Source organism: Sinocyclocheilus anshuiensis, unplaced genomic scaffold (genome assembly GCF_001515605.1).
Source record: "Sinocyclocheilus anshuiensis isolate Anshui unplaced genomic scaffold, SAMN03320099.WGS_v1.1 scaffold1719, whole genome shotgun sequence".
In the NCBI taxonomy this organism is placed as follows: domain Eukaryota; kingdom Metazoa; phylum Chordata; class Actinopteri; order Cypriniformes; family Cyprinidae; genus Sinocyclocheilus; species Sinocyclocheilus anshuiensis.
Genome location: NW_015551147.1, coordinates 622,960 through 645,640, shown reverse-complemented (window position 1 = coordinate 645,640; position 22,681 = coordinate 622,960). Strand labels below are relative to the sequence as shown.

Here is a 22,681-nt window from a genome sequence, read left to right as displayed (position 1 = left end):
AATGTTAGTTAATAAAAAGACAATCGTTCAGTGTTTGTTCATGTTTTTGTTGCTGTTACGTGACGCAGTGACGGTGTCTGACTAGGGGCGAGACGTGGGCTGATGACTTCATCGTTTCAGAAAATATACGGATTCGCTGTCCACACGAAAACGCAAGGGTGGCGTTTTCAGATTTATCCACTCTGGGACCCGGTTTCAAAAAATATCGTTTTCACTCTCCCAAAACGCCGGATCCGTCTGGACGAAACGAAACACAAAATTTATGCTGTCCGTGTGCTTCGGATGTGTGCACTCAGAAAACCGTATATCAACGCATGATTTCGCGATAAACATGATAATCAGAACCAAAACATGTTTTTTTAGCAGGTATGAGCTGTAATGGCACAGCTCTATTTTGGAAAAGGGGGCGGGGAGCAGTAGCTTATTTGCATTTAAAGAGACAGGCCCGAAAAACAGCGTGTTTCTGCTTCCACTCAAAATAGGCATTTTCAAAATGATATACAGTGCTGTGAAAAGGTTTTTGCCCCCTTCTTGTTTTTTTAATTTTTTGCATATTTGTCACACTTAAAAGATTCAGATCATCAAACAAATTGTAATATTACACAAAGATACCATGAATTCTGCACTCTATCAGAAAATCCTGAAGGAGAATGTCCGGCCATCAGTTTGTGACCTCAAGCTCAAGTGCACTTGGGTTATGTAGCAGGACAATGATCCCAAACACACCAGCAAGTCCACCTCTGACTGGCTCAAGAAAAACTAAATTAAGGTTTTGGAGTGGCCAAATCAAAGTCCGGACTTAAATCCGCATTTTTCCCTTAATAAAAGAAATCATCATTTAAAAACTGCATTTTGTATTTACTTGCATTATCTTTGTGTAATATTAAAATTTGTTTGATGATCTGAATCTTTTAAGTGTGACAAATATGCAAAAAAAAAACAAAAACAGGAAGGGGCAAAAACCTTTTCACAGCACTGTAATAAATGATCTGTGGAGTATTTTGAGCTGAAACTTCACAGACACATTCTGGGGACACCAAAGACTTCTATTACATATTGTAAAAATGGGCATAATATGTCTCCTTTAAAGTGCTTTAAAAAAGTCTTTCTACCTCTCACAGGTGTTCTTCATGGTACTGAGACTCCTACAGTAGGCATGCTGGATTTAGGAGGGGGCTCGACCCAGATCACCTTTGCTCTACAGGATGAAGTAAGCCATGTACATGCATGTACTTGACACTCCTAACAAACTACCATGATGGTCTCCCATCCTATGCATTAATCCGCAAATGTCCTGCTAATCCGATAGGCCTGGTAAATAAAGTTTGTTGTACATTGGGCTGAGAAATTCAAGAGATTCTTGGTCTTGAACTAGGTCAGGTCTTGTACAGGGGGATTGAGGACCAATTTATCAAGTCATTACACAGTTTCTCTGAGAGCTTTAGTTCCAAACATGAGCTCAGATGAGAACTGCCCTGCAGATTGCAGTTTAGTTATAGTTGCCGACAGATATTGTGTTAAATAAATAGTATGTACTTAAAACTGCCACAGTAGGCAATTGCTGACTAATGTTGTATTAAATAAGTATACTGGACAAGAAACTTGCAGAAGCAGGCGATGTTGAGATTAATACACATTAGAGTAAAAAAACCTTTGCTTTCTCTTTCTGTAATCCCTCCTAGCTTTTACTAATCTGAACAATGTCTGAATTACAAGCACTTCCTTTGTTTATTTTCCTCTTTATGATGAATCACTTGTTGTATTCCTCAATTGTAAGTCGCTTTGGATAAAAGCGTCAGATAAATGAATAAACTTAATATTTGTCATTCTACCAAATTCCCACTTAAAGGGTTAGTTCACACAAACATGAAAATTCTATCATTAATTACTCACCCTCATGTCGTTCCAAACCTGTAAAACCTTCGTTTATCTTTGGAACACAAATTAAGATATTTTTGATGAAATCCGAGAGCTCTCTGAGCCTCCATAGACAGTAAGGGTCCTACCGCGTTTAAGGTCCAGAAAGGTACCAAGAACGTTGACAAAATGGTCCATGAGACATCAGTGGTTCAACCGTAATTTTATTAGGCTACGAGAATACTTTTTTTGTGCAAAAACCCCCCAAAAATAACGACTTTATTCCTCTGATCGTAAACAAGGCTTCTGCGTCAGCAGCACCACACACATGCTTCCTGGTACACTCCAAAAGGGAGTTTTTTGTGCACAAAAAGTATTCTCGTAGCTTCATAAATTATGGTTGAACCATTGATGTCACATGGACTATTTTGTCAAAGTTCTTGGTACCTTTCTGGACCTTGAACATGATAGGGCTCTTGCTGTCTATGGAGGGTCAGAGAGCTCTCGGAATTCATCAAAAATATCTTAATTTGTGTTCAGATGAATGAAGGTCTTACGGGTTTGGAACAACATGAGGGTGAGTAATTAATGAAAGAATTTTCATTTTTGGGTGAACTAACCCTTTAAGTGAACCTTTAATGCATCAATATTTGCTTGTTTGTGTTTTGTTCCTGTGCAGAAAACCGTCCAGACCTTACCCATTGATTACGTGACATCGTTTCAGATGTTCAACATCAGTCACGCTCTCTACTCATACAGGTAAAGTGAGTGGATATTTGTAAAGTGGGTCTTACATTTTAGAGACTATATTGTCTGTTTTTTTTTTCTGTTTTCGCCAAGGAAAATATTTCTAAACAAAGCCGTAGCAGTTTTTGTACAACTCATTTGAGTCAATGATTCATTCATAAAGACATTTCTAAATGAATCAGCCACTTTGAATGAATCGTTTGAATGAATGATTCAATGAATTAGGGACTTGCCACCACCTACTGGCGGTTTTAATGTCATCTTTTTCACGTGACAGGCCTAAACCAGCCAAGGTACAAGCACAAAAACACACTTCACAAAATATTTAAAAATTATCATTAGCTAAAAAAAATTCCTCCAAAATATCAAGAGTCAAGACATAATTTTTGTTGATTTTGCGCACCCCTGCTTCTAAAAAAACAATTTAACATTTACAAAATAGAGCCAGTTTTACAGTCATTTACATTTAGATCTCACTGAGCAGTCAGAGAAAAAGAATAATTTCTAGTCAGAAATAGCCAGAATAAATTTCTAATACTAAAATTCTATGTTACTTTGTTAAAATAAATAAAAATGAAATGTTAAAGACAAAAATCTATCACTTTTAATGCTACAGGTCAGGGCTCCAGACTAACAATTTTTTACTAGGAGCACTGTAGGCCCTGACTGAAAATTTTTAGGAGCACATGCAGAAAATTTAGGGGCACACCTTAAATCAGCCTGCAATGCAATCGTTCACATATTTTCCCCATTTTAACTGTATTACTGACAAATGCTTTGATAATAAATAGAAATTACAATGTGCAGTATTCTTTTAATTTCAGAGGGATATGAAAAATATATGATATGAAAAAATACTGTTTTGCATTAATAAGTACAGTTACTAATAATATTACATGTTCATTTCTTGTTTATTTCATGTTTATACACATTTGACAGTAAAGCACTAAGCTTGAGTTGGGAAGCTTACAATATTTATTTTATTAACAACAGTAATGTGCAAAATCTAATTTTTATGTAGAAAAGGTATATATTGTACTCTTATTAAATGTATCATTATTCTTCTATAGTCTTATATGGAACTGACCAACAACTTCAGTGATTATGTGTGATTTAGTCAAATTGATTTTTCTTACTTCATACACACACACACAAAAAAGAGCAAAACTCGGTCAAAATCTGATTTCTTGATGATTTGATATTTTAGCCTAGAGATTTTATCATTTTTATTTTATGATTTCTAAATATAAAGGAAAAGTAGCTGAATGAATAAATGAATGTCTAATAAGCCAACAAGTGCTCCTCTGTTGCCATCTACAGGTTATAATGGTGATTTGATGTTTTTTTTTATCTTACAGAAGTGTTTGTTCTCCACAGTATATTTTGGTAATTCCACTGAAACGAACATTCAAACTGAATCATTTTGGAGCAATTGCTTGAATTTCTCTATCAAAAGGTTGTACAAACCCTGAAATGAACAATGTAATAACATTTGACTATTTCTACCACAACACCATGGTTAAAGTTAGCGTTACTGCTTCTGGTTTTCTGCGTTAGCACCGTTTGATCTGTTTATAACAGAGATTTTTGTGCAGAATTTGAATGCATCTCACTAGATCTTGCAGCAATCTTTATTAATTCTGTGGCGAATTCAAACACTTCCTACTGGATCTCGCAGCGCTGTGCTGTAACGGTGTCGCGAAGTCAACTTTGGTTCCCGAGTAAAGCTGTTCTGAGTTCGGACAAGTTTGTTTGCGTCGCGGTCCGAGTTGATAAACGGTCTGCGTTGCGCAGCTCAAACGAGTAGCGGGATTTTGTTGCTTTTGTTTCGTTTGCCGTTTGATATTTCTCATATGTGACATAAATGGCAGCGCGAATTGAACAACGCAGTGGTCGCGCCAGTACGACTGAGCACAACATTTATTCGCACCGGCAGAAAAAAATGGTCGCAGTCTGGAGCCCTGCAGGTGAATTTAGGCATCACATTATTATAATTGTACAGCAAGAAAAATTGATTTTCTTTTTTTTTTGGAGCCAATAACTGATAGTACAATATCATGCATTCCTCAGGCTGGTCTTCATTACACCTCACTGAAGAATCCTCAACACTCAGAAATACAGTATTACTACATTACTCTATCTGTTTAAAGACTTCAGTTTTCTCTGTGGCTTTATCCAGTGAGGTTACATGACTTGCAGTCCTCTAGCACTAGGGTGAAACCTCTGGCCGATGTTTGACACTGCCACCCGGTTGGTTCCTGTGTTTGATCAGAGGCGTCAGGGATTTCTAGGTTATTTGAGCTCAGTGTTTAGTGTGGGTAGCACAAGTGTTTATGAGGCAGTGTGTGTGCGCCTCGCCTCGCACTCCTGATTAGAGAGTAATCACACAAGCCTCCAATTACAATCCCATCACGGGACACATCTCCAGCTTACTAGAATTACTAGTTATTCATGGCAGGAGATTTGACACAACAAGCCCTCCAGCAGAGACCAACCAAGCAAAGTCTGTACTCATTGACATTTAAAAGGCAAGATGGTGATGAGGGTTGGATGTGGGATCACTTATGGTGTATGACAGTTGCCTTAGTAGTGTGCAATTCTCATATCTCATATACTCATATGAAATTCTGAAATGTTTGACTTATATTAAGGTTATATAATATGTGCATGTATATTTATATTTTTATACAAATACAAATTGTAATAAAATAATAAAAAATAAAAATATTTGTCTTTTGTATGTTCATTCCTTTAATGTCTCTTCTCTTTCTCTGTAGTTACCTTGGCCTGGGGTTGATGTCAGCCAGACTTGCTGTGTTAGGAGGGATTGAAGGACAGCCTTGTATGTGGTCTACAATCTCTCTTCATCTTTGGCTTTTAAAGACCTCATTCGCTCGATAAATAAGCCATTATCTAATCTCTTAATAACGCACTGAAGATTAATTCCTTGGTGGCCAGCTGTTGCACTGATTTAGCTGAGGCCAGAGAGAGAAACTGCCATCAGTGCAATAGCTTCCGCCTGCAGTTCACTACTGAGATTTACATTTAGTACACTACAAATGTAATCAGATTTCTTTGTTTATAGTTTTGTCCGTTGTATACGTGTATCCTGCTTCTCTCTGAGTGGGTTCTAAGGTTATTATAAACGTGTTTGAATGTTTGGCCACCAGGTGGTACTGCAGAGTCAGAGTCTGAATGTTGTCTGGATTGTCCTCCAGTAGTGTCACAGTTATTCCACATAGTGGCAGTAAAAATCCTGTGATGTGCATAAATAAATCATTTGATTGATTGCTGTGTGTGTTTTCAGTAGCAGGACCCCAAGAGCTGGTTAGTCCTTGTCTAGCCCCAGATTACTCTGGACAGTGGGAGCATGCTGAAGTTCTCTACACTGTTAAAGGGCAGAAAGCAGGTATGAAAAACGCTCTCTGCCTGGTTTAGGTTTTTGTATGTTCAATTTAATTTACATTCAGTTTTACTCCCCAGAATTGTATCATTATAATATGATATTTGATTTTATATTCACTTGCGTGTGTGCTCTCTTCTAGGGGAGCCCATCTATGAGACTTGCCTTACAAAAGTGGAAAAGATGATCTACAAACGTGTGAGAAAAATTGAGGGAGTGAAAGACATGGACTTCTATGCATTCTCCTATCACTACGACAGGGCTGTAGATCTGGGCCTCATTGGTATGAGATTAGCCTGATTGCTGTCATTTGATTTGAGTCAAACATTGTTTTTTAGATTTAAGAGTAACAAGCAATGAGTTGAACTGTAATTTCACTAATTCACTAATCATTTTCTGTGTCTCTGACTCAGATGAAAGCACAGGGGGGTCTGTCAGAGTCAGTGATTACACTGAAGGTGCTAAAAAAGGTAAGTGTGTTCTTGTAACAGAATGTAGGTGTTTTTGTCTGATTTTATGATGTCAGTATCTGACAAATGTAATGTAATAATGTAAATAAAATGTAATGCTTTTATTAAGCAAGGATGCCAAAATTGATCAAGAGTGACAAAAAACCTTTACATTGTTACAAAAAATGTATTTTAAATAAACGCTGTTCTTTCTACCTTTTATTCAAGGAATTCTGAAAAAAAAAAATCATATCAGGTTTCCACAAAAATATTAATAAGCACACCTGTTTTCAACATTAATAATGATCAGTGTTTTAGAATGTTATTAGATTGATTTCTGAAGTATCATATGACACTGAAGTAATGGCTGCTGAAAATTGAGCTTTGCCATCATAGGAATACATTTTAAATGTTAAAATATATTAAAATAGAAAACATTTTAAATTATAATAATATTTCTCAATATTACTGTTTGCTGTATTTTTTTTTATTAAATAAATGCAGCATTGGTGAGCATGAGAGATTTCTTTAAAAAAAAAAATTTCCAAATTTTTGAAGTAGGTAGTGTAGAAGTTCCAGTACTGCAAAAGAAATAACATGTCATGGTGTCATTATTACTATAATATTAGATTATTAGACATACTCAGAACTTATAAAATGTAAATGTGTACCTTGAATGTGGTCGCTTTGGATAAAAGCATCTGCCCAATGCATAAATGTAATGTAAATGTACATTTTATAAATAATCCACTCTTTTATTTTGCTTAAAAAAACATTAACTAACTCTCTTCTGCTCCAGTGTGCAATAACATGGCAGCTGGAGGAATAAAGGAGAGTCCGTTCCTGTGTTTGGATCTGACCTACATCTCGGTACTTCTTCAGGAGCTTGACTTCCCTCCTGACAAAGAGCTGAAGGTGTGCTACTCTTGATTTAAAGGACTGTGAAATAGTTACTTCGCTGTGACTTTTGGACACAGATTGCAACATGTTAACTGCAGCAGTATGGGATTTATCTGTAATATTTTGAAGAACAATGGTGATGCTGTGATTTTTGTTTAACCCTATTGTTCTGTTTAAATTTCAGCTGGCAAGACAAATAAATAACGCGGAGACTAGCTGGGCCCTCGGTGCCACTTTCCATTGCATAGAGTCACTCCGTAAGCATGGGACGTGCTGAAAACATAGACATTTGCAATGTTTGTACCCAGTAAAGCACTAACTGATTTGAATGATTTTAAAATATCAACATTGATTGTATTTGCCATTTTGTCATTGAATTTATTATAATGTGAGTTTTTATACATACCTCTGACTTTCTGAATGTTTCTGTTTTCCTACTAGTATGTTAAGCTATGAGTGAAGGTAAAATGTTTGTACTGGTTTGCGTGTTTACAGCATGTCAGAATCGTTTTAGTCAGGGTTAATTATATAAAACTGATCAAAAACACTTGATTGCCTCAAGCTCAAAGTTCATGTTATTTCATTTTTATTTTATATTTAATTATTCTCTAGCTTCTAGTTTGATTTAATATATTACCCAGTATGTTCAAATAAATCATGTACTTAGTATTATACTGTATATTATCTGCTCTCAGATGGAAGAAAAACAGACCAGAACTGTTACTGTCATGTCCATGTACTTTTCTCTTGTAGTTATAAACTAAATGTGCCTATTATTAAACATAGGAAATATGTTTATATAAAATGCCATATAAATATAATCTAAAAAAAAAAAAAAAGTTGAAAACTGCTCTGTGTGAAGTATTTAAAAGTGCGACTGCACATAAAGTTAACAAGAAGGTCATAATGTGAGACAGCAGGATGTGGTCTGCCTTGTGTCCCATCACATCTTTCACCTGTTCAGACATGCTGCTGTTCTTTCTTGGTACCAGCAGGTGTCGCAACACTAAAGCCTGCAGGGGGTTGGGCAGCCCAAATGTCACAATTTATTACTCATTGTTACTCATCATAGGATGTTGTATTGAGGTTTTTAGAAAGTGCAGTTAATTTCCAAATCCGTATCGCATTTACACAATATGATTTTCCTTGTCCTTGTCTGTGGACCTGAAGTAACAAATCTATCTCTGGGAAGCCTAAGAGGCAAATGGTGGTATCTCAATCATGGCAGTTGAAGCTGTTGTATATTGAAAACAGTATGAAAACACTTTTTGTTTTTGCACCTGAGACCACAACAATTCCTCTCTAAACCCCATAAAATTATTATTCCTTCCAGCCTTATTTCTCCCTGGTCTTCAGGATCAGGTTTTCTAAGCAATATCCCTGTCAATAGTTTGTTTAAAAGACAGCAGAGTCAAGCAGCAAGCTTGTATATATATATTTATTTATTTATTTGTCACCTATCAAGACAGGCATAACATAAAAGAATTGTAGAATAATTATTTAAATGTTTAAAAATAGATTTAAATCAAGAATGGTTTGTCACTGCATGTCAGCTACTCACATACACACAAACAGTATTCAGTCTTCACTTCTAAATCTGACTCCTCCCACTTTTAAACGTTTTCCATTGGTTGCTGGCTCTAACGCAATCCGGAATTGTAGCTATCAATAAAAAGCCTGTATAACTATAACAATGTAAACTGAGCTCTTATGAAACGTAAGGAAATGGGCAAGCCTTTACAAGTCGTCTTTACTAGAGCTGAAAGAGGCAATGCTAAAATGTTATATAGGCCTAATAGTTGCTGGCCAAAGCTGTTTATACAGTAAAACGGCAATTCTGAATATATTCCTAAACCTGTTGCTAGTTAGCGTTGCTGAGCTGATTGACATCTCATGCAGCCAATGACAATGCAATTACGAAAGCGTCACTGGCCAATAAACTGACAGTCTATAAAGCCCCGCCCACTTTCTTCTCCAGTTGACATAGGGGTGTGTCTCAAAGGGAACAGTGCGTGTAAAATCCTTGCACACCGTACCAACCTGGGCACAGCAAGTCAAGGGGTCCAAACTTTCATTCTTTGCTTTTTAAACGCGTTGTCAACATGTCCAAGCCTCTGACCGACCATGAAAAGCGCAAGCAGATCAGTGTTCGTGGTATAGCTGGGCTGGGGGATGTTGCCGAAATCAAAAAGAGCTTCAACAGGCATCTTCACTTCACTCTAGTGAAGGACCGCAATGTGGCCACCCCGCGGGATTATTACTTCGCGCTGGCGCACACGGTGCGGGATCACCTGGTGGGCCGCTGGATCCGCACTCAGCAGTATTACTACGAGAAAGACCCAAAGGTACGGATCTCTTCTTCCTCTTCCTCCTCTTCCCTGTGTAGGCAGCCAGGAAGTGGCATGTTTGTGCAGTAGTGGGATACATAAAAATGCATGTAAATTATTTTTACTTTAGTATATACATTCGTAACTGCATAATAGGCATAAATGCGTATTTGAATAAATGAATAATAGTTTGATTCATAAACCATCATATTCATAGTGCGTTGTAAACTGAATATTCATCTTGAATTTAACCTGGACATTCATTTGTTTTCTCAGCTTTGTGTTCTTTGCATTGACATCCATTTGGTCATCCTTTAACATGGGGTCAGCTGTTAGTTTGTGCTTCCTGTGCAAAGTGTGATCTGTTCCTTGTCACATTAGGCCATCATTAGTAACTGTCTGAGCATTTTGCAACCACTTGATGTTGTGTGCTCTCAAGTACAGATTACACTATACTTTCAAACCCAGTTGAAGATAATAGGCGTTATCTAATGCACTGACATGGTCCATGTGCAGAATCACTCGTGGCTATTCATAGACACCTGTGACCTGGGTGCTTTATTATGATTTGGGTGGTTTTTCTTCCGGCCTTTTGTGGTTTCACCAATGTGGCTTGCACTATATATTTATGTTTCTGTGAAACTTGATGTTACTTGTTAGTTGATAAACATGAAATATAGCCATGTATTTTTAGTTAAAGCAGCATTACGTGTGAACTTTCTATACTTTATGCCTTTTGGCATTCTATTAATTTATTATTTAACACTTTTTTTATTAAGTGCACTAGAATGGTCCTGTTCTGGGCACTAGCCAAAATTCAGAGAGTTGTACTGCTTTCCAGAGATTTGTGTGCTTTATTTCAGCAGTCCTTTGAACCAGTAAAATACCAGTTTTTTCCTCCTATCTTGATATCTCTAAATGGAACCAGATAGCTTTATATGGTTGAGCACAGCACACCAATACGTGAAGTGTTTCCAGGAACTTAACTCTTGTCAAGCATTAAGCTTGTTGAGGTTCAGACCCTTGGAAAAACAGTGAAACACTGTGTCACTTTATTTAAACCTACGGTATGCTGTCATTAAGCACCGTCTCGGCACATGAAAGTGAAGCAAGCATTTATTTATTACTGTGGTATTCAAATGTTGTTCACTGTGGATTTGAGGCCTTCAGCAAGCTGTGAACTCCTCCCTTTGCAGACATCTGATGAATGGACTCTCATGAAAATTTGATCCCAAGTAGGGCTGCACGATTAATCGCATGCGATATTTAACGCGCATCTTATCAGTAAAGCCGGTCTGTAATCAGCGGTAAATCTCCATCACCTGCGTGCTTTCACATTGAGCAGCATTAACTACACAGAGCCGTTGTTCACTGATGAGCAGCGCAAAAAATCGCGCGAATATGAACGTGGTTTAGCGCAGCTCGTCAGTGAACAACGGCTCTGTGTAGTTAATGCTGCTCAATGTGAAAGCACGCAGGTGATGGAGATTTACCGCTGATTACAGAACCGGCTTTCTGACAAGATGCGCGTTAAATATCGCATGCGATTAATCGTGCAGCCCTAATCCCAAGCCAAAAGACATCAAATTAAGCATGTTGCACTTGAGCAACCTGGAAGAGACATGACCAGAGCATGCGTTTGACTTTAACCCTCTGGGGTCCGAGGGTGTTTTGGGGCCTGGAAAAGTTTTGACATGTCCTGACATTTGTGCTTTTTTCAGTTGCAGTCTCCCTTTAAGAGGGAGAGTATGTTAATGTGTCATTTTATTCATTTGTGATTTAATTACAAATAATTCTATTGATATTTCTGAAGTGTAACAATCAGTTTTAGAGCTCAGTATTTTGCTCTCCTGTTTTGCTTTGAAAAAACAATATATTGGTAGACCATTACTTTTCTTTCCAGTTCACATAGTGATTAATTGTAATGTTAGAAGGGCGAATTTTCCAGACAGCATCTTCTAATCTTTGTACCTTGTATTGTCATACTTTTTATGTAGTTTTTTTACCTACATCTGCTTCAGATACAGATTCTCTGTAGACATGAACACTCATGCAGTCAGATTTATCTGTGTGTTTTCTGTTGCAGCGCATCCACTATCTCTCTCTAGAGTTCTACATGGGTAGAACTCTACAGAATACCATGATAAATCTTGGGCTGCAGAATGCCTGTGATGAGGCCATCTACCAGGTAAAGTGCATCACTGTGACTTGGCAAACTTAATATTTTAGTAGAGCGTTTGTTATTTAATTGCAGAACTGGCCCACAGCTCTATTACTTAAACATCCTGATACTTTAGAAACAGCTGTTGTTTTTTCCCCTGCTCACCCACAGAGAGCTCATTGGGGATGTAGACCAATTGCTACAGGCTTGCAAAACTGTCTAAACCCTTCCTTTACTAAATGTGAAAACACAGAAGTTGCTGAAACCTTAAACTGTACGAAGTTTACGTAATCATTTTAAATTTTGTTGCCCAATGGAACTTGTGTTGTGTATATACTTTTATAATGAGATGCTTTTTTTTTTTTACACAATGGTGCTGATCTTCAGCTTGGACTAGATTTGGAAGAGCTGGAGGAGATTGAGGAGGATGCAGGGTTGGGAAACGGAGGGCTTGGACGTCTTGCAGGTACCAAACAAAAAAAACAAAACTACAACTACACTTGTGGTAGAGTACACAACCTGATCATAATGGGCATTCGCCTTCTCCTTCAGCTTGTTTTTTGGACTCAATGGCATCTCTGGGTTTGGCGGCATATGGATATGGCATTCGTTATGAGTTTGGCATCTTCAATCAGAAGATCACTAAAGGCTGGCAGGTAAACCAAAACTGAAAAATACATTCATACACAAATATACATTTACCTTAGCCTTATATTGAGTTGGACAAAAAGCCTCAGTGTTTAGTTTTTTTAATATCAAACCATTTACTTATGGGACAACTCTGTTTATTAGGTGGAGGAAGCTGATGATTGGCTGCGTTATGGTAACCCTTGGGAGAAGGCCCGTCCGGAGTACATGCTGCCTGTGCATTTTTATGGCCGAGTGGCGCATACACCTGAGGGACCAAAGTGGGTTGACACCCAGGTCTGTCAGTCATGATCTAGTGCAATGACTCTCAATTAATTGCTGACACTATCCTGTTCTGATAGAATAGCAGGAGAAAAAAAACTGCTAAATTAAAATAAAATGCAATCCCATAAACTGTGTTAGTTTTGTTAGTTAACTGTTAGATTTTTTTTAATGCTTTAGGAAAAAAGTCTCTTATGCTTACCAAGGCTGCATTTATTTAATCAATATACTATAAAAACGGTAATATTGTTGTGCTTTATAATATATTTGTGAAAATTGTGATTTTTTTTTTTTTTTTAGGATTATTTTATGAATATGTAGTTCAAAAGAGCAGCATTTATTAGAAATAGACATATTTGGTAACATGATAAATGTCTTTAATGTCACTTTTGTTCAATTTAATGCATCCCTGCTAAATAAAAATATTAATTTCTTTAAGAAAATCACACTAACCCCAAACATGTGGATGGTAGTGTAATCTTGGATCGTTAGGTTGGCAAAAGCAATGCGCTTATACATTTCTAAAAGATAAAAGAGAAGGGAAAGACAAAAAAAGGTTGTGTGTGCAATCAAATTTTGCTTGCTGCATCAGGCACAAGTGAATAATTTCTTGGTAATATATTTAATTTGTTCATTTTTTAAAAGACATTTTGTTTACCATTTTAGCACTGGGTTGGGTTGATTAAAAAATTAGATCCTGAAGCAAGTGTCTATTAAGTGTCTTTTTTTTCTCTATGAATGCAATTAAATAGAAATAAGCTTAATTAAAATCAGCTGATGAGAATATTTGTACAATCTTTTCTTTGGCAGGTGGTGCTTGCGATGCCTTATGACACTCCTGTGCCTGGTTATAAAAACAACACTGTGAATACTATGAGACTGTGGTCTGCCAAAGCTCCTAATGATTTCAACCTGCAAGAATGTGAGTCCACACAATGATTATGCATTTACACACACACACATTCAGTCCTTGGACCAGTATATCACATCTGTGTTTTGGTACTATTTCGGCTGTATCACTGAAAGTAAGTGACACCCTTGGTCCTGGTTTGGATGGAGGATCCCTGCTTCTGTGTGAGCTAAGATTTTTGCAATATTGTTATGCTTAAAATTCATTACAGTATGCTTGAAATTTCCTTGTATCATTGAAATAGTGTGTTGTATTACTTTTAGTGTGATCTAGTCTAAACTTACCTTCTTACTTGAGTTTAACTTGTTTCCTGGGAGAATGGTTTCTGTGGAGAATACTAAATATAGCGTTCTTGCAGCAGCACAGAAACAGGAGAACAGCTGGCAGCAGGCCAGCGTTACCCATAGATACGCCTGCTTTTGAGAGGGTCCTTCATGATTGTCAGGCCTCTACATAGAATGTCTCATTCTATAATAGACATATGGTACTCTTAACGTTTTGCGCCCAAATTAAGTCATATTTCCGCATAAAACACCATCATTTTCCCAATGTGTAGATTGTCTTCTGCAAATAGTTGTAAAAGACCATTCTTTTTTTTTTTTTTTGAGAAGAAATAAACTTTATTCAGCAAGGATGCATTAAATTGATCAAATGTGTCAATAAAGTATAAGGTTACAAAAGATACATAAATGCTGTTCTTTTGAACTCTTTATTGTAAGAATCCTGAAAAAAAAACTACGGTCTATGACCACCTGCCTGTGAAAACAAAAGTAGTGTGGCTAAAATGTTACTGTACATGCTGAGAGTATTTCTGTCTGTTGTATCATTGATTTCTAATGCAAAATAAATACAGTATGGTTTTGAAATACTCTCTTTTTTTCCTTTGTAGTTAATGTGGGAGATTACATCCAGGCTGTACTGGACCGAAACCTGGCAGAGAACATTTCCAGGGTGCTCTACCCCAATGACAATGTAAGTACAAACGCCTCTCAATACTGTAAAACTCTTAGTGTGTGTGTGTGTGTGTGCCAGATGGAGTGAATGTGCAGAGAGGGAGAACAGAGAGCAAGAATTTGTGAGATACGATATATGTATTAGTTACCAAAATATAATTTGTGTATATTTAGACTATGTAGATGCTGGTATGCAACATATGCTTTAGCGGCCTGGCACAAGCAGACTGAAAGCTCTTATCTTGTGCAACAGTACCACAGATATGTGTAATGCAATGAGGAAGTATAAAACTGTAATATGAACTCCTGAGTAACAGTTGGCTTATGTCATGATACACTAGGGTTATATAGCTATTGTTCACACAGCTACTGAACTATACAGCTAGAAAACACAATGCTTGGTTATTCTATCAGAAAAAAATTACAGAAAATGAAATATTTTGCTATTTGTAAAGCTCTCAGTGTGTGTATGTCTTTAATATTTATTAAATTCTTTGTATATGCATGTGTTAGTTTTTTGAAGGGAAGGAGCTCCGTTTAAAGCAGGAGTACTTTGTGGTGGCTGCTACTCTGCAGGACATCATCAGACGCTTTAAATCTTCAAAGTTTGGCTGCCGGGATCCCGTGCGCACCTCTTTTGAGACTTTCCATGAAAAGGTGATATTACTTTAAATACGTTCAATTGGTTGCTGTTTTTAAATTTGACAGAATTTTTTTGTTCGAATCAACCTATATCCTTCAAAGTATAATGCTTTCAAAACTCTCTCTCAGGTGGCGATCCAGTTGAATGATACTCATCCAGCTCTGGCGATTCCTGAACTCATGAGGATCCTGGTGGATATAGAGCGGCTAGACTGGGAAAAGGTGTGATGTTCAGGCTGTCAAACTGTGTGTTAAGATAATGGAACAATATTTACTTATAATTAATTTATTCATATACATGCATTTACTGAAATTAGTTGATATGCGAGTGTTCTGGCACAAATGAAAAGCAAACTAATTCCTTGGTCGTTTTGTTGTGCTGCATTTTTCTGCTTAGTCATGCTGACATGAGTAATAGACATTGTAATGCTAATGTAAAGAGTATTGTGCACACAACCAGCCAACTCAAAATAATGGAATTTTTATGTCAAATTTTCTTGGAAGTTACTTATTTTATTTGATTTAAATTTATTTTATGTCATTTCTATTTTTAATAAGTTATCAAAATTAGCATTTATGTATGCGTGTAGGCATGGGAGATCACCACAAAGACGTGCGCATACACAAACCACACGGTGTTACCTGAGGCTCTGGAGCGCTGGCCTGTCCACATGTTTGAGAAACTTCTGCCACGACACCTGCAGATCATCTACGAGATCAACCAGCGGCATCTGGATGTGAGGATACGCACACACACTAACTCAAGATCATCAAGATGTTGTTAAATGAAACGGTTTGTCTGACTGAGTCTCTGTTGTAGAGAGTTGCTGTGCTGTATCCAGGCGACAATGATCGTTTGTGCAGGATGTCTCTGATCGAGGAGGGCGATCCAAAGAGGATCAACATGGCCCACCTTTGTGTGGTCGGCTCACACGCTGTTAATGGAGTCGCACGGATTCACTCGGACATTGTCAAAACCACTGTGTGAGTAGAGTGCATCAGTTGTTATACAAAAATATTTGATAATAGCAGAATTAATCATTTCCAGGAAGCCATGATTTTTTTTTTTATAATGTCGGTTTCAATTTTATTTTCGTGTAGAGATACTAGTTTAGGTCAATGATATATTGACAGTTTTTTTCCCCCATTGATATTGCTAAGATATTAGACAATTTAGACATTTAGAACTCGGAGACGTTTTTATTTTTTTGTGGTTTAAGGTTTAAGGACTTTTGTGACATTGAGCCAGAGAAGTTTCAGAACAAGACAAACGGCATCACACCTCGTCGCTGGCTGCTGCTCTGCAACCCCGGCCTGGCTGACATCATCGCTGAGGTGACCTTCTTAACGAAGTAACTCTTTCTTGCTCTTCCCCCACAGGTTTTTTTTCTGTCTCTCACCGTCTTGTGCTTGTTTTCCTTTCAGAAAATTGGTGAGGACTTCCTGACAGATCTTTTCCAGCTAAAAAAACTGTTGGACTTTGTCAATGATGAAATGTTCATTCGGGATGTGGCCAAAGTGAAACAGGTCTACATTTATGTTGTTGTGTTCTATGATTTTTGGTATTTATTTATTATGATTTTTTTTTTTTTTTTTTTTCTTGTTTATGACTTATTTGTTTATTCATTTTTAGGAGAATAAGCTGAAGTTTGCAGCATATCTTGAGAGTGAGTACAAAGTAAAGATAAATCCTGAGTCCATCTTCGACATCCAGGTCAAAAGAATCCATGAGTACAAGAGACAACTGCTCAACTGCCTGCATGTCATCACTTTATATAACAGTAAGAATTACACACAGAAATGTGTTCACACTGGGTTGTGCCAGGTTGACAGAGGAACTGACCAAATATATGGCACTTTTATTAATATTGGTTTGTCTTTTATTGGTGCAGTTTTTTTTTTTTTTTTTTAATTCAGTTGGAAATATAAATGTCTCTTCAATAGCTGTTTTCTTGTTTTGTAGAGTTGTATTGAAATTGTTCTATAAAATATTATAGAAAATAAAACTTTTTTTGTTGTTTATCAGAATTATGTAGGAGTTTCCTTTTTAAATAACTCCAATTAATGAGTAATTGGTGTGTGATTTTATAAATAATATTTTTTTTCATTCTGCACTTTTTAGGGATTAGGAAAGAACCAAACAAGAAGTTTGTTCCAAGGACCGTAATGATTGGAGGAAAGGTATGTGTATTCAGTTTAATTCAATTGAAAATTACTTTTTAAATGATTATAATAATAATTATTGTAATTACTATTATTTAGGTATGTAGATAATGGTCATAACTGTATTTGACAAAAGCTGGAGTTCTCAAACCACTAGAGGGCCTCAGCAAACTTCTAAAGGGTCTACAGGTCGACTTAAAGGGTTAGTTGACCCAAAACTGAAAATTCTGTCATTAATTACTCACCCTCATATCGTTCCACACCCCTAAGACCTTCGTTCATTTTCAGAACACAAATTAAGATATTTTAGATCAAATCCGATGGCTCAGAGAGGCCTCCATTGACAGCAACGCCACCCAAACCCAAGATCCATAAAGGTACTAAAGATGTCGTTAAAAGAGTCGACGTGACTACAGTGGTTCTACAATAATTTTATGAAGCGTTACTGTGTTAACCGCGTAAGGATAATGACCGGGAAGAGAAGAGATTGCTGAATAAAGTTACTGTTTTTGTTTTGTTTTTGCACACAAAAAGTATTCTCGTCGCTTCATAAAATTATTGTAGTACCACTGTAGTCACGTCAACTGTTTTAATGACATCTTTAGTACCTTTATGGATCTTGAGAGTTTGGGTGGCGTTGCTGTCAATGGAGGCCTCTCTGAGCCATCGGATTTGATCAAAAATATCTTAATTTGTGTTCTGAAGATGAACAAAGGTCTTAGGGGTGTGGAACGACATGAGGGTGAGTAATTAACGATGGAATTTTCATTTTTGGGTGAACTAACCCTTTAAAATGATATGAAATGATGTAATAGTCAAACTTAACTGAAAATGCTTAAAAAACAAACAGATTTTTCCACCCTCAGCAACAATTGTTTTATTAAAGAACATACTATTTCTGAAACGTCTGGAATCATGGAATACTTTTTTCATTATGTAATTTGATGGTTAATATTGACACTTGTACTTTCTGTTGGAGTTTGAAAACTAGCTGCTTTTTCATGTGAGGGGCCTTTGAATATTGTGCTGGACAATGGGAGGCCTTCAAGTCAAAAAGGTTGAGAGCCACTGCTGTAAGAGTCCTAAAATTTCTAAAAGGTGTTTTTGTGTTGTCCTGCACTGCCTCATGCAGGCAGCACCAGGCTATCACATGGCGAAGATTATCATTAAACTGTTCACCTCAGTGGGGGAGGTGGTGAATCATGATCCTGTGGTGGGAGACCGACTCAAGGTCATTTTCCTGGAGAACTATAGAGTCTCATTAGCTGAGAAGGGTGAGTAAATTAATAAAGAATTGTTGATGTATAACCAGAAAAAGATCAGATCAGATGAGATTTATTATGTTTTGTCATGCAATAATTAAACTAATAAATATTTTTGCTATAGATGCATTATAGTTTTTTTTTTTTTTTTTTATGTTACAAATTATGTGCCGAGTATGTGATTGAATGTGTCATATGCTTTGCTCCTCAGTGATCCCTGCTGCCGACCTGTCCGAGCAAATCTCCACGGCAGGTACAGAAGCCTCTGGTACAGGAAACATGAAGTTCATGCTTAACGGCGCTCTGACCATCGGCACCATGGATGGCGCTAATGTGGAGATGGCAGAAGAAGCTGGAGAAGAAAACCTGTTCATCTTTGGCATGAGGGTGGAGGATGTGGAGGCCATGGACAAAAAGGGGTGAGAGAGTGAATGGATAGAAATGGGATAAGACAGAAAACAAGGAAGCTTTAGGCTGGAGGACTGATGTAATCAAACAATGAAAGAAAAACATAGATATAAGTCCCTGGTTGTGAAATTTGTTGAGGTATTTTAGAGTAATTTATTTGTGAGAACATTCTAAGCTAAAATCAGTAATTGCTACTTTTGTCTATTCTATTTTGCTTTATTTCAGCCTTATTTCAATTACCAAAAGCTATTTTAATGGTTTTATTTTTAGTCTACAATAACAACACTGTTTGTGATCTAGATACAATGCCAGGGAATACTACGAGCGTCTGCCTGAACTGAAGCAGGTGATGGATCAGATCAGCACTGGATTCTTCAGCCCCAAAGAGCCTGAACTCTTTAAAGACGTTGTCAACATGCTCATGAATCATGACAGGTGAGTGTTAAAGAGTTCACCTCCCTTTTAAAAAAAGTTAGAATTTTCTTGTGTGGCTTATACAGGTATATCTCATTTTTGTTTATACGTAAGGGAAACTTGCTACGGTTTTATTTAAAAATTTTACCCTAATATATTGACATCTATAGAATTCATAGCTATTTTATGTAACAATTCTCAGACTTATTTATGCTTTATTAAGAGGTGCCTGACTTCTGTTTTTCTCTCTCAGGTTCAAGGTGTTTGCAGACTATGAAGCATATATCAGCTGTCAAGAAAAAGTTAATGAACTCTACAGGGTGAGTAGAGATGTTTGGATATTTACTGGTGGTTTACCAATGTGGGCTTTTCAGTTGCTGAGCCCAGTGTCGGTAGTAATATTTGATCATTGAAAATTATTCCATTAAATGCAAAATTGTTTATTTTTCAAGGCTATAATATATCATTAAAAATATTGTCTATATAGACTGAACATTTTCCATTTTTAATGATCTATTATAAACTAAAATATTTGAGAACAGAAAGTGTGTTTGGAAATGTTTGTATTTGTCACAAGGGGGCGCTAAATGTCAAAATGACCTGTGTTCACTGACTGATTGATCTACAATACTTGGACTATATATCATTCTACCACTACTCAAAATATATAGCTGATCTTGATGAACGGACATATTGGTAATACTGCTTTCACAGCTGTTTTCCAAAAGCAGCTTTTTTTTTAAGCTTAAATTTCGACTGTCCTTCATTGTGTGTAAAATTCCCCCCTTTTCCTCAGAACCCAAAAGAATGGACCAAAAAGGTAATCAGAAACATTGCTGCTTCTGGAAAGTTCTCTAGCGACCGCACCATCGCAGAGTACGCACGTGAGGTCTGGGGCGTAGAGCCGTCTGACGTCAAGATCCCGCCACCTAACGAACCACGTGAATGAGGGAGTGGGCAACATGATGGTCTGTCTGATGGTGTCCACTGGGTCTGCTCTCCTGTTTCTCAACCTTTCCCAGTGTGCCGGTGTACCTTGACTGGCTTCACCTGATTCCGATTCAGGTTTCTCTCACTATGCATAACACCATGTGGAGGAGCCTCTTTGTACTTCATTACTGTAGTGTACCCTCAACATACACACACAAAAAACTAACTCTTCCATGTGCACTTACTCTGTAGTAGGTTTTAAATCACTGTTACTTTCACATGCCTATACTTAATTATCAATCATCATGGTTTCCATTATGCAAATTCAATTCGTTGGTCATCTGAGACTGATTTATTGAAGCTTCGTTTTGTCAAAATTGAGTCCAGCTCAAGTTTCAAAGGTATTTATGCATCAATTGGTGAAAATTCTCAATTTTTGTGCATTCCTTGTTTCACTTTTGAGAGTGGCGGTTGGGACTGATTATAACAGAGAACACGGTGGGACCGAACAAGAGCCTTTGAGTATTTTATGAAGCCAAATCAGCAACTGGAAACCATTGGAGACTTGAGTAACATTCGTGTCCTAGAATATTTCTTAAATATGACAACATATTTGACCTGCAACCACATTTAGTCTATTTAAATTCAGTAGAAGTAGTATATTTGCCTTAAAATATGTGATAAGCAGTCAGAAATGACAGCTTTAAAAGTAACAAATGCAAATAGAATTGATATAATGACTCCAGAATGCATGTGATGTGGTTGTTCGGTGTCCAAATTATCTTTTTATTCAAGCTTTCAAACGCAGGTTAAAGGGTGCCTTGTGTGCACACTGTGCAATATTAACAACAATAAGAGAACACATCCCTTTGTAAATCTTTCATAAAATAATAAGAATAGAGGATATATGGCAGCTGGTTGATGTAAACTCAATGGGAATTCATCATGTGTGTCCTTTAAATAGTGTTATAGTTGCTTTTTTTTTTTCAGGGTCAAAGCTGATTCAGTTTGCTCTACTATTTCACATAGCATTACCAAATTATGAGATGTTTGTCCTGTTCATTTTACAAAGCAGCTTGAACTTTGGCAAATGGAAATTCATAAAGCAAATTTGTTTGAACTCTAAACAGCATGTCAGATTGCGGTCTGTCGTTTGAATGTATGCTTATGGATGTGCCTTTGAACATTCACACATTGTACTGAGGCCTTGTTTTCTTGCTACATTTTACACAAGTACTGTATACAATTAATGGTGTTAAAACCATGTTAACAAGTAATAAAAATGTTGAAAACAAAAACGGTATGCTGTTGACTTAAAATGACTAAAGGTAACTAAAGGTATAATCTGTTCATTGTTTTAAAGCTTGAATGCTGATGTCATGTTGTAACGCAGCATTCATATCATTCAGAATAGTAAGGAATGGCTTGAACAGGTGCCAGGTGTGGTAAAAGTGAACACATGAATGAGGTATTGAGGCTGATGTATAGTAAAACGGCATGTTAATTCAGCAAAAATTCCCCGAGCTTCCTATATGTGCCTTCCTGCACTGCTTTAACTAGTTTAACTGGATTTGACCAGTCTGTCCCTGCCTCGTAAAATTTAACTGGTCATTATTGTTTGTGATGGGATTATATTTGCAAGAAGAGCAGGTTAATGCTAGACAGTTGAACTTTTTCTCCAAATTGAGATCCAAGGGCAAGGTTTTCTTTTTCTTTTTTTTTTAATAATTTTTTTTTAATTGCTTCCTTTGGTTTGCCTCCCTCCAATTTTTTTTCCTGCTGTATTTAAAAAAATAAATGGTTAAAACCATGTAATACAGAAATTTATAGAGGAAATTATAAGAAAATAAACTAAAAAAGTGTCCTCCTGGGATTCAGAATAAAAGCCTTTTAAATAATGGATATCAAAAAGCATACATTTCTTTTGCAGTCTTTTGTTTACAAACAAACATAGTGTACATACATCTGTGCATGTGTCCGGTAAGGTTTAGCAGCTTAGAAGAAAACAAACATTGTAAACCACTCATGATATATTCTGCAAAAAAGTAACAGTTGCTGTTGAAATAACTGGGCAGTATTTCATTACAAAAATAATTGTAAAATAGAAGTGTTGAATTCAAATATGCAAAGTTTGGTCAACATCAAAGACGGCAGAATAAAATCTGTGTTCAGAGCAGTAACATCCAAATATTCTGTGGTCCATTTTTACATTTTAGTACAATGGAATATATAAGTGAGCGGCTTCA

At 36.8% G+C, this 22,681-nt stretch overlaps 2 protein-coding genes and 1 long non-coding RNA gene across 19 annotated transcripts in view; 2 read left to right on the top strand and 1 right to left on the bottom strand.

Annotated features, from left to right (window-relative positions):
- LOC107663308 (ectonucleoside triphosphate diphosphohydrolase 6-like) overlaps positions 1-8,159 on the top strand; it is a 21,844-nt gene extending 13,685 nt beyond the window's left edge. For 16 of the 17 annotated variants that reach the window (XM_016453508.1, XM_016453507.1, XM_016453506.1 and 13 more), the window contains 8 exons: positions 1,122-1,210; positions 2,537-2,616; positions 5,382-5,446; positions 5,912-6,013; positions 6,150-6,290; positions 6,421-6,477; positions 7,256-7,371; positions 7,541-8,159. In XM_016453508.1, coding sequence (XP_016308994.1) covers positions 1,122-1,210; positions 2,537-2,616; positions 5,382-5,446; positions 5,912-6,013; positions 6,150-6,290; positions 6,421-6,477; positions 7,256-7,371; positions 7,541-7,633 — 743 coding nt within the window. In that variant the 3' untranslated portion in view covers positions 7,634-8,159. The remainder of the gene's footprint in view (positions 1-1,121; positions 1,211-2,536; positions 2,617-5,381; positions 5,447-5,911; positions 6,014-6,149; positions 6,291-6,420; positions 6,478-7,255; positions 7,372-7,540) is intronic. The other variant, XM_016453511.1, reaches the window with a different exon arrangement.
- Positions 8,160-9,339: 1,180 nt separating this feature from the next.
- On the top strand, positions 9,340-21,279 carry pygb (phosphorylase, glycogen; brain). Its single transcript, XM_016453468.1, has 20 exons — positions 9,340-9,701; positions 11,770-11,871; positions 12,232-12,310; positions 12,397-12,500; positions 12,637-12,768; positions 13,564-13,675; positions 14,553-14,635; positions 15,130-15,273; positions 15,388-15,480; positions 15,849-15,995; positions 16,079-16,242; positions 16,479-16,593; positions 16,684-16,785; positions 16,892-17,039; positions 17,381-17,439; positions 18,554-18,695; positions 18,895-19,102; positions 19,392-19,526; positions 19,759-19,825; positions 20,302-21,279. Exons 1-20 carry the CDS (start codon positions 9,459-9,461, stop codon positions 20,452-20,454), a joined length of 2,532 nt encoding a protein of 843 aa, XP_016308954.1. The 5' UTR covers positions 9,340-9,458; the 3' UTR covers positions 20,455-21,279.
- A 142-nt stretch (positions 21,280-21,421) lies between these two features.
- On the bottom strand, positions 21,422-22,675 carry LOC107663291 (uncharacterized). Its single transcript, XR_001631316.1, has 2 exons — positions 22,399-22,675; positions 21,422-22,214 (listed from the first exon to the last, which is right to left on the bottom strand). It is a non-coding gene; the product is annotated as an uncharacterized LOC107663291 (long non-coding RNA).
- Positions 22,676-22,681: the final 6 nt, after the last annotated feature.

Excerpts from the sequence above, each read along its gene's own strand:
- pygb (XM_016453468.1), top strand. The coding sequence starts at position 9,459 with ATGTCCAAGCCTCTGACCGACCATGAAAAGCGCAAGCAGATCAGTGTT. Across the intron at positions 9,702-11,769 it reads ACTACGAGAAAGACCCAAAG|CGCATCCACTATCTCTCTCT; the intron begins GTACGGATCTCT and ends TTTCTGTTGCAG. Across the intron at positions 12,311-12,396 it reads AGGGCTTGGACGTCTTGCAG|CTTGTTTTTTGGACTCAATG; the intron begins GTACCAAACAAA and ends CTTCTCCTTCAG.